General features: G+C 33.8%; 1 protein-coding gene across 2 annotated transcripts in view; it reads left to right on the top strand.

Annotated features, from left to right (window-relative positions):
• Window positions 1-14,837, top strand: part of gus (splA/ryanodine receptor domain and SOCS box containing gustavus) — a 67,990-nt gene that overhangs the window by 28,785 nt on the left and 24,368 nt on the right. The window contains exon 1 of one of the 2 annotated variants that reach the window (XM_088239175.1): window positions 1,043-1,397. The exons of the other annotated variant lie outside the window; for it this stretch is intronic. Within the exon in view, the coding sequence (XP_088095301.1) occupies window positions 1,321-1,397 (77 nt within the window). The 5' untranslated portion in view covers window positions 1,043-1,320. Of the gene's footprint in view, window positions 1-1,042; window positions 1,398-14,837 lie in introns of those variants that run through there. 2 annotated transcript variants of the gene reach the window in all.

The raw sequence follows: 14,837 nt of genomic DNA on the forward strand, positions 1-14,837 counted from the left end.
ATGAAGCATGTTGAAAGTTTCAATGCACGTTTTATTTCAAGATCGAGGCACGTTCATATTAAAAAATATTTTGACATTGGCACGCATTATATTTCTGAATAAAGATATTGTAATAATGGTTTTTATGTAGGATTACTTAATAAACGTGGCTTGACTTGTTTGTATGAAGATTTATTTTACTTTGTGATTGGCGTTAATAATAAGATGTAACGGAAAAGTAGCAACATTTTCAAGTTAAATAATGTATACATACTATAAAATTTCATAGAATATAATAAATAAATCAGTATTACCTATTCAGTGGATGTAACCGATTAAATTTATGCGTGTATAATTATTTGCGTTTATTGATTTTCAATTTACTCCGTTGTTATTTTTATGGTTGATTACGGAATCAACTGTAGTTTTAAAATTCATCGATTTTGATCCCAACTTTCGAGTAAACGAGATGAATATGTGTTTTGCACTGCTCATTTGATTGATGTCATTTTTGTTCCCAGATTGTCTAGGAATTGGGAATAAAATGCATCGTGTTGTAGAATAGAGCGAAGGCCTCGGTCGCCTGTCCCAGGTCTACATGCACAGGCACAGCGTGGAGTGCCGGCACCAGCGCCGAGCTACCTCGCCCTTTGTGACCGCGGACTCGACTACCTGCTCGGAGTGCTCGGGCCGCCTCACCATCCGCCAGGCTCGTTGCCCCGGTCGGCTGCTCGGCTGCTCGGCTGCTGCCGCTCGCTGTTCGCCTGAGCGAGTCACCAGTCACAGTCACTCGGCGCGCTCGCTTCGACTCACCAACACACGTCCGACGAACGATCGAACTCACCGCGTGTCGCCGCGAAACCTGCAGTGCCGGAGTGTTTTATTTTCGATTATCCTACAGTGTTATGTGCTTCTTGCGAAGTAAATACAGAAACAGCGTTGTCAGCGAGGTTGGCTGCGAGTATCTCGCAGTTAGTTGAAATCGTCGTTTGTGGGCGCGTGTGTTATCCTTCCGCGTGCGGTTTGTGCCTGTATTCGTGCCTACACTTTGTGTGTCATTCTACCGTGGAATTTTACTCAAATTTATTTTAAGCCATCATAAAAGTCATGTTTTCTTCGCTTATATCAGTGTGTCGTTTGAAACATTTTCTAAAGTGATAAATTCTTTGTGATTCCCTTTGTGTTTGCCTTTGAAGACAACGTAACGTGTTTAATCTCGGCCTTTTTTATTGTTTGGTGGTAATACTGCTGATAGTGGCGATTCCGACAAACTTTTGTCCATAGTACAATATTTGTCGCTTTCGTTTTATTTTATTGCCGCTGTTACTACGAGGAAGACGAATGCCGCATTATAGGCCAGCTACGTCACTTGTTGATGTTTGGAGAGTTATATTTCAAATGGAATTAGCTAGAAAAAGGTACATATTTAATTTACAGATTACTAAGTAAAACTTGCGAGTCAAACTAGAATTTATTGTACACGGAATATGATTATTAAAGTTTTAAAATACATAGTTATGGTTATATGTCGCGTGTCCTATACCGCTTGCCAACTCCAAAGATATGAAATATATTCCAATCAGTAGATAAATGGGGAGTTTATGTTTATAAATATATTCCATAATTCATTTGCAGCTGTTATTTGGTTTCGCCCGAACTTGAAAATGACGAACACTCGGCAAAGGGAACCGAGAAATAACGACTAGAATGGTTTCAAAATTTCAATATTGGGTAAATCTTTAGTACCTTGATATTTTTTTTGAAACTCGTTGAGTAACTACTTACGAATCTACGAAATATTGTTTTTAATATCTCGTTGCTTCTTGGGCTTGCCCTTATTCTTGTTCGTGCATAGAAATTAAAAATATTGCATTATCAAATGATGTACACAGCGAACGACATCCTAGGTATTAAGTAAAAAAAAAATACATAAATTAAAACATTCGTAATATTTTTTATACTGTTGATTTAAGTCTATAGTAGGAAGCCAGATTTCGAATAGTAAATATACATATTACGAAGCAAGAGGCACTTCATATTTGAATCCTAGCTTTAACAACGAAATATTGTTTGTAATATTTCGTTGCATCTTGGGCTAGCCCTTATTCTTGTTCGTGCATAGAAATAAATAATATTGCATTATCAAATTATGTATATAGCGAACGATATCCTAGGTATTAAGTTTTTTTTTTTAATGTGCTTCATTAACTGTTATATCTGTTGGTATTTGTCATTTTTTAAATTCGGTATATTTATATATTTGACTCATGTAGTATATTATTTTGCGTAGAATTTTTATGACTAATGTAGATTTATTAGGAATTGTAATAAGCAGTTATTGGCTTTAATTTATTCATAGTATACACTAATGGAATTTATACTGTAATGTAGTATAATGTACAGGAAATTCAGATGGTGAAAACACCATTATGTTTCTAACAAATTCAATATAATATATTTTAATGACTTTATTACTCTCCAAATCGTTTTCCTTGTTGTTGAGTTGATTCGCTATATTTCGTTCGAGCTCCGCTTGCGTACTGGCTGGCTACCGAAGAGTACCGAGTACCTGGTACCTGTCCATTGGCGGTTACGCCTTTCCGCCGTCCACTGGCCACGGACATGACGTATGCGGAGTTGCGGAGTTTACGGTCGCGTTCATGTGCCACTTTAATAGATAATAATATGATTTCGTAATACTCTTGAGGGTCAGGAACGAGAGGCAGTGGCCGTGTCATTTCCGAAAGCGACGAGTTAAAGACCTCAATAGCGACACTTTTTGTTAACTCGATATTATTACGTGTTATTATTGCGTCAGTAAGTACTATAAGTAATACAATCCACAATTATTGGTTTAAAAAGCGAGTGATACTTTAATCCAGATTTTTTTAAAGTATTAAAATGCTTTAATTATATTATTAATTAAAACTAATGTCTGAGCACCCGATGACAAACTATTATTGAATAGTTTATCGGGACAAAATATATTTTAATACTTTGTTTTCTTTATAATGTATTAATATTGTAATAATTTTATTGAATAAAGACTATAAAAAGAAAAAATATATATCACCCGACGTTTTCTAGTAATCACAATTTGCGTTAATTATCAGAGGTTATATTGTTTAATATTATTGGTTTAGTTTACTCAAATTATTTATTTATTTTTCATAAAATACAAATATTTGTACTTAATTTCGTCTTGCTCGTATTTCAGTTTTTTGTTTTCATCATAACGATAAACCACTTACTCAATCGGTAATTTAAATTTCGTGAATTAATTAATCTACAAAACTAAATAAAGACTTTTCTACTTAATTGAATAGTTTTCTATCTTCTGTAAAGTTGCTACATGTCGCTCGGTAACTTTTTTCTTTCCGGGGTCGGCGTCGATATCATTTGCATATCTATGAAAAACGAATTGTGTACAGAATTTTTCTTCTACAGTGTCAATTGTTTTATCGGCATTAAAATAATAATATAAAATCTGTATTCGCTTTTATGTGAAAGAATAAATCAAAATTATTTTTAGAGCACGCGTTAATTATTTTGATAATTTCAACAAAAGGCAGTCTAAATTAGGTTCACCTAATTTTGTATAAAAACTGTTGATTATGTGTTTTTTTTTGTCTGTAAAAACCTTGTCATTTTCTTTCTCTCGTGTGTTCGAGTACATAAAAAGGTCGTATAGTCGAGCGGAGATTGCCTGATTGAAAATTCCCATGCCTGTAAGTGTCGGTGCATAAATCCTTCGAAGGCCCTTCAGGTTAATCGTCGATCGCTCCATCGCCATCGCTAGTTGCCGGGTCTCGGAGCCCATAAATCTGCGCTGGCCGTGGGCCGTGGACTGCCGCAATACCGACGCAGTTTATGTAAGGCCCTTCCACGCCACCTTCGAGATTGCTAATTAAAGTTACGAAATGTGAAGTACTCCGCATGTGGTCCTCGTATCCACCGAATCCGCTCTCCTCCCACTAGACAAACTGTGCTTATTCGTAACGATAAAAATGTCTTTGCGCTATACCCATAATTTTGCTGTGAACCTTGTGTAGGGTTCGAAAAAATAAAATTCGACTGCATAAATGTACAGATTCAATATTTATTTGGAATGTACTGTTAAAAACACTCTTGCGTGCTAAAGGTTAACTACGGTAACTACAAATATAGTGAAATTGAGTTATTACTATTTCAAAATCAAATGTTTCGTCCTCCATTACATGGTCAATAGCATTAAATCCTAATTTCTTTAGTAACAAAGATAATTGATTGATTGTTTATTGTAACTCCACACCAAAATACAGAACACATATCGTACTTCCAAAGATTTTTTAAATTTGTACCAATATGCCGATGTATATTAACACTTGCCAAACTAATTACTTTGCTTGATGTATTTAATTTTTTGGTAAATTTTTAAAAAAACATTTTAGTCGCCAGAATTCTATTCGTCTATGCGCTTTGTAGCTGCAAGACGTTTAGTAATATTAGCTTTGATATTACATAAATTAACTTACTAAATATCACACACTTTTTACACTTACACTCTTCTAACATAAACGTCAACTATAAAAATTAGGGTCTAGATTTCTAACTGTCTATGCGCTCTGTAGCTGCAGAATATGTCGTAATATAGAATTTATCTGAAATTTTGTTAAAAACAAACAAACCAGCCTCGTCATTTGTAAAATATAAATGGGGGCTAGATTTCTAACCCTCCGTGCGCTCTGTAGCAGCAGCAAGGCGTGTTGCAATCTAGCTTCTGTATGTTTTTTTATTAATATAATTGAAAACGGGGAGCTTAATCATAAGCGTCCTGTAGCTGCGAGACGTGTTTGGATGTTTATTGTACAGCGCCTTTGAGATTTTCACAAAAATGGCGCTACAGAAGTTATCCAGAATAAATAAATATATTTTAGAAAACAAGTTTACTTTAAAGCCTTTCATTTAAAAATCCAAGATGTTTAAATTATGAAAATTCACTCATTGGTCTATCCTAAAAAGTTTGATTTTTGGAGATAGGTAGGGTCGGGTGGGGTTAAAAGTGCCATTTTTTACATTGGATTAAATAATTCGAGCTCACGTGCATTTAAAAAAAATCTAAGATCACCAACTTGTAATTATTTTATTGCAGCACAGTTTTTATTTGAAAGAATGAAGTTACTCCCCGAGGTACTAAAATAATGCCATTTTTCTTGAAGAAATCGATCGACACTTTTCACCCCGTCAACGGGGGGAAAGTTCCGGGGTGCGGGGTGAAAAGTGCCTGACTTATAGGGTTTATCAAATGACCGATTAAATTTTTATCGAATTCCAGGACTGTTATTAATGTAAAGGGTAGCCAGCCGCCAGGTTTGGCCAATCTGAGTATAGGCATTAACAGAACAGACCATTATTTTTTCTAGGATACTGCCAATCAAGGTGTAAGATAAAATAATTAAATAAATTTTATTACTAAACGTATCTTCATAGTATACAGTACCTATTTACACCCTATTATTTCAGCTCTATTATTATCATTAATAATGTTTTTAAATTATTTTTTTAGAAATTTACGTAATTTGTTTTTTTACGTAGTATTATGCCTATTTTATAATTTAATATTTTTACTATGTCCAAATGTTTGTTGACTAATACAGGAATTATCTTCTGGCCAGTTGCATAAAAAAAAGTTAAGTAAAATAAAGGTTAAAGTTAAATAATATTACAGTATTATTATTTTATTTTCATATATTTTTTTTCTTTCTCATGTAAATTCTAAATTATATAACTATAAAAAAAAAACTAAATAAAATAGTGTAAGTCACTCTCCAAGCACTAGAGCTAGTCTCTTTTTTGGAAAGTAACACCTTAAACATTAGAAAAATTATAAAAGTAGATTTTATAGTAAATAAAACATGAATCAGTTATGTAATTATATTAAAAATATATTTTTTTTAATTGTTGCGTTTTCGTCAAAATGGACTAAAGAGTTCGCCAAAAAAGTCATTTTGACAAAAACGCAACAATTATTCAACTTGATTTAATTTAACTTTTTTTTATGCAACTAGCCCTTTGGATTTCATTTAGAGACCCAATAAGAACAGAGATTAAGGAAATAACTTTTTCGTAGATACCTCAACCCAGATGAAGGATTTTTTGAAGAATATAAGCCAATGTGTAATGTGATAACTGAAACCAGCCAATGACAGGTTTTAAGCTATTTAAATGCCTAGATCGCCACATTCCCCAATAATTCGTTTATCTCGGTTGAGAGATCTATACAAAACTCGTCTTTGTTATGGTTATCTGTGTAGCCGAGATATTGGTATCTTTCATCCGAGTTCAGAATAAAAAATATTTTCAATTTAAACAAAACTTGCGCAAACTTAAATTGAAATTCGCATTCATAAGAACAAGGAGCTGTTTTGCAAGTTTAATGCTCGCCCTTTACATGGTAAAAGGAAAATATGTACTCAGTCAATTAAGGGTTAGCATTATTTATACAAGTGTGTGTTTTAAAATGAAATATGAATTTTTACAACAATGTTTTCAGTTCGTCCAAATTTTTGTAGATATGGACTGAATTTCACCATCTAGGAAATTATCAAGATTAGTATTTTACAACAGAGGTAGAGAGCATTTGTAGTCCGTCCTTGCATTCGAAAATATGGACAAACTCAAAACATCGTTGATTAAACCAACTCTCCGTCCCTGTCGGTCGGTAGTTAAGTTTTTATTAAACAAAGCATCGTTATAAGTTATGAATATAAATTATTGTATCTACTCCTATCGTTAGACTTCCCTACTTATTTTTAGTTTACCAGCGGATAGTACCTACAGGTAGTCGCTAGTTACGCAATATTGCCGATCGATTATAACATATTATTTACACGGGTATCTGGTTAACGAGACGAGAAACAACACAAGCCTCGAGATGGCACTGAAACCGGCGGAGGACGCTGCCGCCGTCTTCCGGGTCATAGTTTCCATCGTTTCGACATTATTTGCATATTTGTTCAGCGGGTATCTCCGCAACATCTCATCCGCAACGAATAAACGTTTTACTTTGTTTTTCCACAATTAATACTCGTCACACTTTTCCGTGTTTCATCCGACAAGTCTGTGGCATTTAGGTAGAGAGGTACAAGTCACTATTATCTGATTGCGCAGAGAAGCCATTCAATGTTTCTTACTAAATGTAATCAGTAACGTACAATTTAGGTGCTATTTTAGTAAAACTTTTAAATGCGTAAACACTTCAGGATAAAATGGGTGAATCGGTTAGAAGTCGTATTGTGTTTCTTTGCATATTTGCTTTTTCCACGTTGTTGGAGGTAATTTTTATACAAGTTACTAAGTTATTGTTTACTTTTTAGCATGAACACTTGACAAATTTACTATTCTGCTCAATGTTATTTTTTGTAAATTTAATTATATAATTTTAAGTTATTAGAATTCGACTCGTTCATGCGCTTTGTAGCTGCAAGGCGAGACAATTGATAATCTATCTTCAATAGGTAAATGTTATCAAATACCTAAATTTTGTGAATGGCCATCGGTCCATGCGCTCAGTAGCTGGACTTGTGATCTAACTCCTATTTTCGTAAATCATAATATTTATTTATTTATTTTGTTCATCAACGCCCAAAAGGCATTTACAAAAAATAAAAATTAAATACATGCTAACATACTAAATAATAAACAGAATATACAGAAAAAAATTGTGAAATTAGTTAAAAAGGATATGATAAAAAGTTTTACAAAGTAAAAAAAAAAACAATAATAACAAAGGTATGCAAGAAAAAACAGTAAGCATATAAACAAAAAATGCAAAGATATAAGCTTATGAAATAAATTATGTAAAGCAAACAATAAATAAAGTGTTACGGTATGCAAGAAAGACATTTTTAAGTTAAATTAATAAACAAGCAAGCATATATTATCACGAAAAAATAAGAAATAAAAATATGTATCTATGAAATGCGTATTCGCCAATACTACAATGCAATTTGATATAATAGTAAAAAATAAAAAACAAGTATAAGGTTATAAAAATAAACAAGTAAGTATTTTTTTTTAATTTATGAAATTGAATTGTCCATTAAAACACTATACTTGATTGTCAAATAAAAAAAAATGTAAAGGGGGGCTAGATTTCTTACCGTCTATACGCTCTGTAGCTGCAAGACGTGTTGTAATCTAGCTTCTATCTTTTACACTCTTGTGCAAATTTATTTATTTATTTATTTTTGCACCACAACAGATCAGGAGGCCCAATTACAGTGGTGAATTACATCACAAAACACCCAGGCTTGAGAAAAATCACATTTTAATTTTTGTGTTCTCACTGGGAATCGAACCCGGAACCTTCCGTGTGTGAGTCAAGCGTCTTGACCACTACACCACCGATGCCGCCTTTAATGCGGACAAAGCATTTTTTAATACTAGTTTAGATTTACTTCAAATTTTGTTATGAAAACACTATTAAAAGTTGTCACTGACACTCTAAACTTAAATCGTGTACATGGCCGTATCGTTGGTGAAGTTATTTGCATATTTTAGAGCGTTTTTACTATCTAGTATAACATCTGAGATTTTCGATTATTTTCTTCAGTATATAGTTACAGTTTAGAAATGCATGAGTAATGGATATCTCGATAGAAGTTCGTTCTAACGTTATTACACTGATTAAACATACTGAAATTACTCAGCGGCAGGTAACAGAAGAGTGTGGCATTTCTAAAAGTGCAGTAAATTAACTGATCAAACTATTTAGATAAACTGGCTCAATTTTACCTCACATAGAGCGAAAATGTGGCTGAAAAGGAAAAACGACAAAGAAAGAAGATACATTTTCGTTAAGAAACAGTAAAATAAACTGCATGAAGACCAGCGACGACTTATAAAAAGGGCTAGCTGTTGCTGAAACATGTTTACATGCCTCAACAGTGCGGCGTCGTCTGCTTGAAGTTGGCAGAAAGTCACCACTGGTGTGATGAAGAAAAAGTGGACAGCTTGGGCACAGAAATACAAATAATGGATACGAGATGACGAAAAAAGTGTTTTTTTCAGACGAAAACCATTTCTTTGTTCAGAGCATGCGTCACCAGTTTATGCGCCGGTCCGATATTTAACCACTTTCACAAGCTCACTTTCTACAGTCAGTCAAACAACCCCGCGAAGCAAATATTTTGGAGCTGCTTCTCTTTTTTTAGTCCAAGATTATAGTACCTACAACATGATGAACTCATATTCTTTAAATATTTCGGAGTAATAACGCCATCGATCAAATATGCCAAATGTGCCATACGCACAAAATTCTTTCTAGGATTATTAATTACGAAGTTAGCTATAGTTAACAGCGAAACAATGGGCCGTAGGTACTCGGGTCGAAAATCGCAAGCGCAACGACGAAACCGTCCGTTAAATGTCTGTTGTTAAACCAAAAACCTAGGTATTTTTTTTTAACGTTTTTTTCTATGAAATAGAGCGAAATGGCATCTCTACAGCTGTAGCGCATTATTACTCTGAGGTCTTTTCCAACAATGAGTTGATCGTAAATTGTATTGAATTGTTTTATTCAACCCTAAAAGTGCTAGAGAAACCGTAAAAATATTCCGTTTTGATGTTCAGTTTTGATGTTAAAGCATTCGTTGAAAGGAAATGAATTATTTTTTGTGTTTCAGAATCGTGTTCTTGCGTTACAAAAATCGTTCTTACGTTACGTAATCATGGTTAATTTCAATTTAATTTTCAGCGTGCTTTGTTTATGCAAATTATTCTCAATACAAAGATTATTGCGTGTGTCCTTGATTGTTTGCAGTTTGCATTGTCTCGTTATAGTCTTAATAATATTTGTGTCAATCGTTTGACCATTAGTTAGGTGTCCAGATATAGCCATCTGTTACCACTTACAATACTCGCTTGACGTTTTAATTATATTTCAGACATTAATCATGTTCGCTTCATATCTGCCATACTTAGATCTGAGTAACTATCGATATGTAAAATAATGTTATCGTATTTTTCCAATCACTAATTCCTCCTTCTCACAAGTGGGAATGAATCCGCGAAGGTCATGTTTATGAACGCGAGAAGTCATATTTTTTTGTTCAGACTTGGGCAATCGGCTATTGAATGTAAATAGTATTTTATAAGCAAGAAACCCGACCATTTAACATGTACAATGTACATGTACATATTCATCTGATCAACCGATATTGTCTCACAATAAATCTCTGACCTGTGTGAAAATGCAACAAAACAACGAATAAAAATCCTATTTAATCTTTCATAGTATAATATGTTTTTATTTAACAATATTTTGAGTTTGTCCAAAATTTTGTGGACAAGGACTGGATTCAACTCCCTGGGGAGCTGTTTATATTAACATATTACAACAGAGATGAAGAACATTTAAGAAAAGGTAATATAGAAGTCTAGGCATCTACAGGGCTTAAGACCTGTCAATGGCTGGTTTAAGTGGCCACTTTACACACTGTGTAACATTCACCATTCTGCCTATATTTGAACATCTATATTCCTTCAATTCTTTCATCTGTTGATGTTTGTGAAGTTAAAGAGCTAAAACCTTTATTTATGCGGGTGAGATTCATCTAATTGAATTATTTCTCCTACATACTAGGCAAAGCCTGAAAATGTTATCTGTTGTAATATGTTAATATGAACAGCTCCCCAGGGAGTTGAATCCAGTCCTTGTCTACAAAAATTTGGACAGACTCAAAATATTGTTGATAAATTACCTGGTCCATAAAGAAGTATATAAAATAAAAGTGGCCCAAGAAAAGATAGAAACCGAGAAAGTAATTTTTATATTTTGCCATACATAATTGTACAGCACATTGTCATTTAAATTTAGGCAATTTTCATCTTTGTAAACTTCAGATGGAGGAACCTGAGCCATCGGACCTTCACGCTTCTTTTGTACTATCTCGACTATGTATCTAATTCGTAACATCCCTAAATCGTTTGTAAAATTTGTTTTAGGTAATCTTATTGTCATTACTGGTATGTATCAAATTAGGCACCATGCAATTAAGGGTTGACTCATTTTGTTGGAACGTTTAAAGTACATTTCTAAACTGGCAGTGTACAACGGAGTTTTTGTCCCGACACTTATTTATGGAAGTGAAACATGGAAAAAGAGAATGGATGAAAGCCGAGTGAACGCGGTCGAAATGCGATCTCTTAGACGACGTGTATGACAAGGCAACGAATGATGAAAGCGAGGGTGTAAATCTGAGTCAGGTATAATTCATAAGTTTGGGAAGGGGCCTCTGAGATGGTTTAGTCATGTAGAACGAATGGATGACAAAAGAATGCTAAAACAGGTGATGAATGGCGAAAATGAACGGTATCGTGGGACGAGGACGACCAAGGAAAACGTGGCATGGTCAGATAAACCAAAATCTCAAGTCTGGTCATGTCAAAAGCAGGCAGAACCGAAGGGCATGTATGACAATATGTATGAATGTGGAAGAAGCTAGAAATGTATGCCAGGATAGACGTGTGCGGCGGTCCATTCTCTCTGCATATCCCGCCGGGGAAACGGCGTGATGGTTGTAGTAGCAAAATTAACATACTAAGACTTTTCTTACAGATTTTGATGTATTTCTGTTTTGTAGTTTTCACATTATGAAAATTATCATATCATATAATTGTACTTATATATTTATGTAGGTATATGCATAAATTATTTTATACAAGTGGGTACCTACTAATAAGAATTTTCAGGTTGGTATCTCTATTTTCAATTCCCGGGTGAATGAATAATTAGTCCTCTATCCTCGTATTTTTGATCGTTAAAGGGATACTCGTGTTCATGTCTCTTACTCCGTACCCCTGCACCCTGTGGACGCCTGTCCCTACTCCCCCACCCTAACCCCCCCGACCTACTAATCCACTTGATCGGACGTACCTGAAATATGCTTAATAACGTATGGCCAATGACCACCCTTCTCTCGATGTCTCGTTTCAAGAGTTACTGATCACGTTTTTTCTTATATTATGTAATGTGTAAAACAAATTATAAAATGTGATGTGTGAAAATAAACTGATGATTGCTTTCAATAAATATACTAACTAATGAAATAAGTTTAACTAAATTGTGGTTAGAGTGCCAAGCTGCTATTTATTAAAATGTTCATTTTATTATTTACATCCCGAGAAAATTTACCAACTAATTTGAATGTTCTAAAGATAGTGTTTCTAAAAATATCACTATCCCAAAAATCCCGAAATGTAAAAAAAAAATATTGTAATATTTTGTTTACAATTTCCATGAAAGGATACATTTAAATACATAATAATATGGGGCAATAATCAAGAACCATGCAGTACCTACGATTCCGAAAATATTGAATTGCGTACATGATAGCAGTTTATTTTGTTTTATTTACCCTTTGATGTACAAAACTTTTATAAAACGTTGCATTTGAAATTCCTTAGAAGTTGCATATGAAATACATTTTAAACTACGTGCGATGAAGGAAACTTATCGCCTTATGCGTTTTGTAGTTGATAAGTAATGTGGATGCGCGTGGCTCGGTGAAGTTAATCACAATGGATTAGGTATCGCATCACATTTGCGGTAAGTGGGAAGAGATTCATTCGGGGTATTGTTTAGGACCCCAGTCAGGCAGTCAGCCAGTACCAGACCAGTAACGAGTACTCTCGTACCTCGACTAGGGGAGGAGGAGATCCTCCCCGCCAGACACAATCGATATATCGACCGCCACTTCCTTCCCGTTTGTTCACCACACCCCACCCCCGGCGCCAGCGCACCCTCCCCTCTGTGTTAAGGTTTGCGCCATTGAGCGGCGAGCTTTTAGACATTGGCGATGTTGCCATTTGCGAACTTTAAAAGCTCTTTTATCACTATAACAAAATGTACCGCTGCCACTCTTACCTTTTTCTTTTGATTTTTAGATAGATCCTGCTAAAGTTTCGTTCGCATTTTACAAACGTGGCTTTTTCAGGAAAATTACACGTTTCAGATTGTAATATCTCGTTCGTTTGATGATGTTTCCGACACTCATCTTAAGTAAAAATAAGTCTCATAAAAAGTAAGAAAATCATTCGATTTAGCCGTCTTGAAAAATCTTTTTTTCTCTTTAAATTGTGCAGTTAAAATTTTTTTATAACATGCATTAAACGAAAACAAGTATTTTTTAAGGTTTTTTATTCAAAAATATAATTAAAAGTTTTATGTAACTAAAATATAATTACTTTTCGTCCAGCAGATTACGCCTCTTCAAATTTAGACCAAACTTTGGAACATTGATTCTCATATAAATACTATCGGACTATTTTTCTAACATCGGTATTTTTTCGGTATTACAATTTCAAATATCGAAAATCCGGAATTTTGATATTTTCTCGTAAAAACGTAATCTTTTTTGCTTCACCGTATTTAGTTTTCAGGTTGAAATCGTTGTAAAAGATGGAAATAAAAGTTTTTCAAAATATATCATCAATCACCGTTTATTTTGGAGGCCTTTAACTTCGATTTAAGTTTGCATGTATTTTGAGAATGTATTTTGAGAAGTCAATATTGTTCGATTTAAGTTTGCATGTATTTTGAACGCGACTGATCTTGATTTTTAACCTAACAAACACATACGTTTCTCAAAACACACTATGCTATGTTTTTTTACCAAATTCAACAAAACCTATCATAAGTAAACAAACGATACAAAAATTAGGATAAAAATAAAAAATAAAAACCAAGTATGTACGCATTTAATAAAATCTAAATTAAGAAAATATTCAGCGCGTTGTTGGCGGGCTTGTAGTAATGTCAACTAACTAAAACGACTAGGAAGCTACTGACGCTAGTGACGGAGTTTGGTTAAACGAAATCAGCATTCTGATTTATGTGACAAATAATCACGTTTGAAGTTTGAAATTTTAAAACCGGACATAATAAAAAAAATCTCATCTAGTATCGAAATCCCAGAATAGAGAAGTCAATATTGTTGTTTTCAATATTGCGTTTTAGGTCCGATATTCCGGTTTTTCGATATTATCGGAAACCGATATCTATGCTCTAGTAAAGATTTTAATATGTCTTAAAAATATCTTTAAAAATAATTGTTTTTATCTAATGCGTGATTTTTTTTAATTACGCGATTTTTTATCAACCAGCGTATTAAGATGGCCAAGAAGTATGATTTCCTTACTTTTTATGAGACTACAGCCTTAATTAAAACTATTAGCATGCAATCTTCCACTGTGAAGAGGCTGGTGAAGCATGTTGCGGAATTGTTGCATTTATAATTAAAATGTTTGCACAATGAAAGAATCTTCTCTACCGCAATATTCTCGTGACCTCTAGCCTCTAGCCCTTTCTGATGCAGCAATAAACTGCCACGGATGCTATGTCAGAATCATTACAAAACATCTGCAAAATAACTCTCGGGCCATCGATGTGCTATTTTTGTAATAATTACGGACATACTTATCTTCAAACTTAAAACCCAGTTGTTTGTATACACGTGGCGTTTTATCCCTTTTTAATACATCATGTTCGTATTGTATACATCTGCGTATGTCAAATGGAAATGTTATAAATCTATCAATCTCTACAAATGAGTTACCTTTTTTTAAATGTGTTTATTTTCGACACCGTGTATTGAAAATCATCATGTATAGAGAAGGAAGTTTTCTAATAAAATCATTGAATCTGTAACATTTTTCAACACATACATAATATAAAATGTTTTAACGAGACGGATGACTGAAAATAAAGAATTTAATAATAAAACATTTCCCTGAAATAATTTTATGTTGTAAGATTTTGTTCTCAAAGCTACCTACGCAGTTTTTTTTGTTTATATTTCTCTGTTCCTATAAAATTT

The sequence above is a fragment of the Micrasema longulum genome, unplaced genomic scaffold (genome assembly GCF_059751315.1).
Source record: "Micrasema longulum isolate JH-2025_06_02 unplaced genomic scaffold, ASM5975131v1 h1tg002087l, whole genome shotgun sequence".
Classification (NCBI taxonomy): Eukaryota; Metazoa; Arthropoda; class Insecta; order Trichoptera; family Brachycentridae; genus Micrasema; species Micrasema longulum.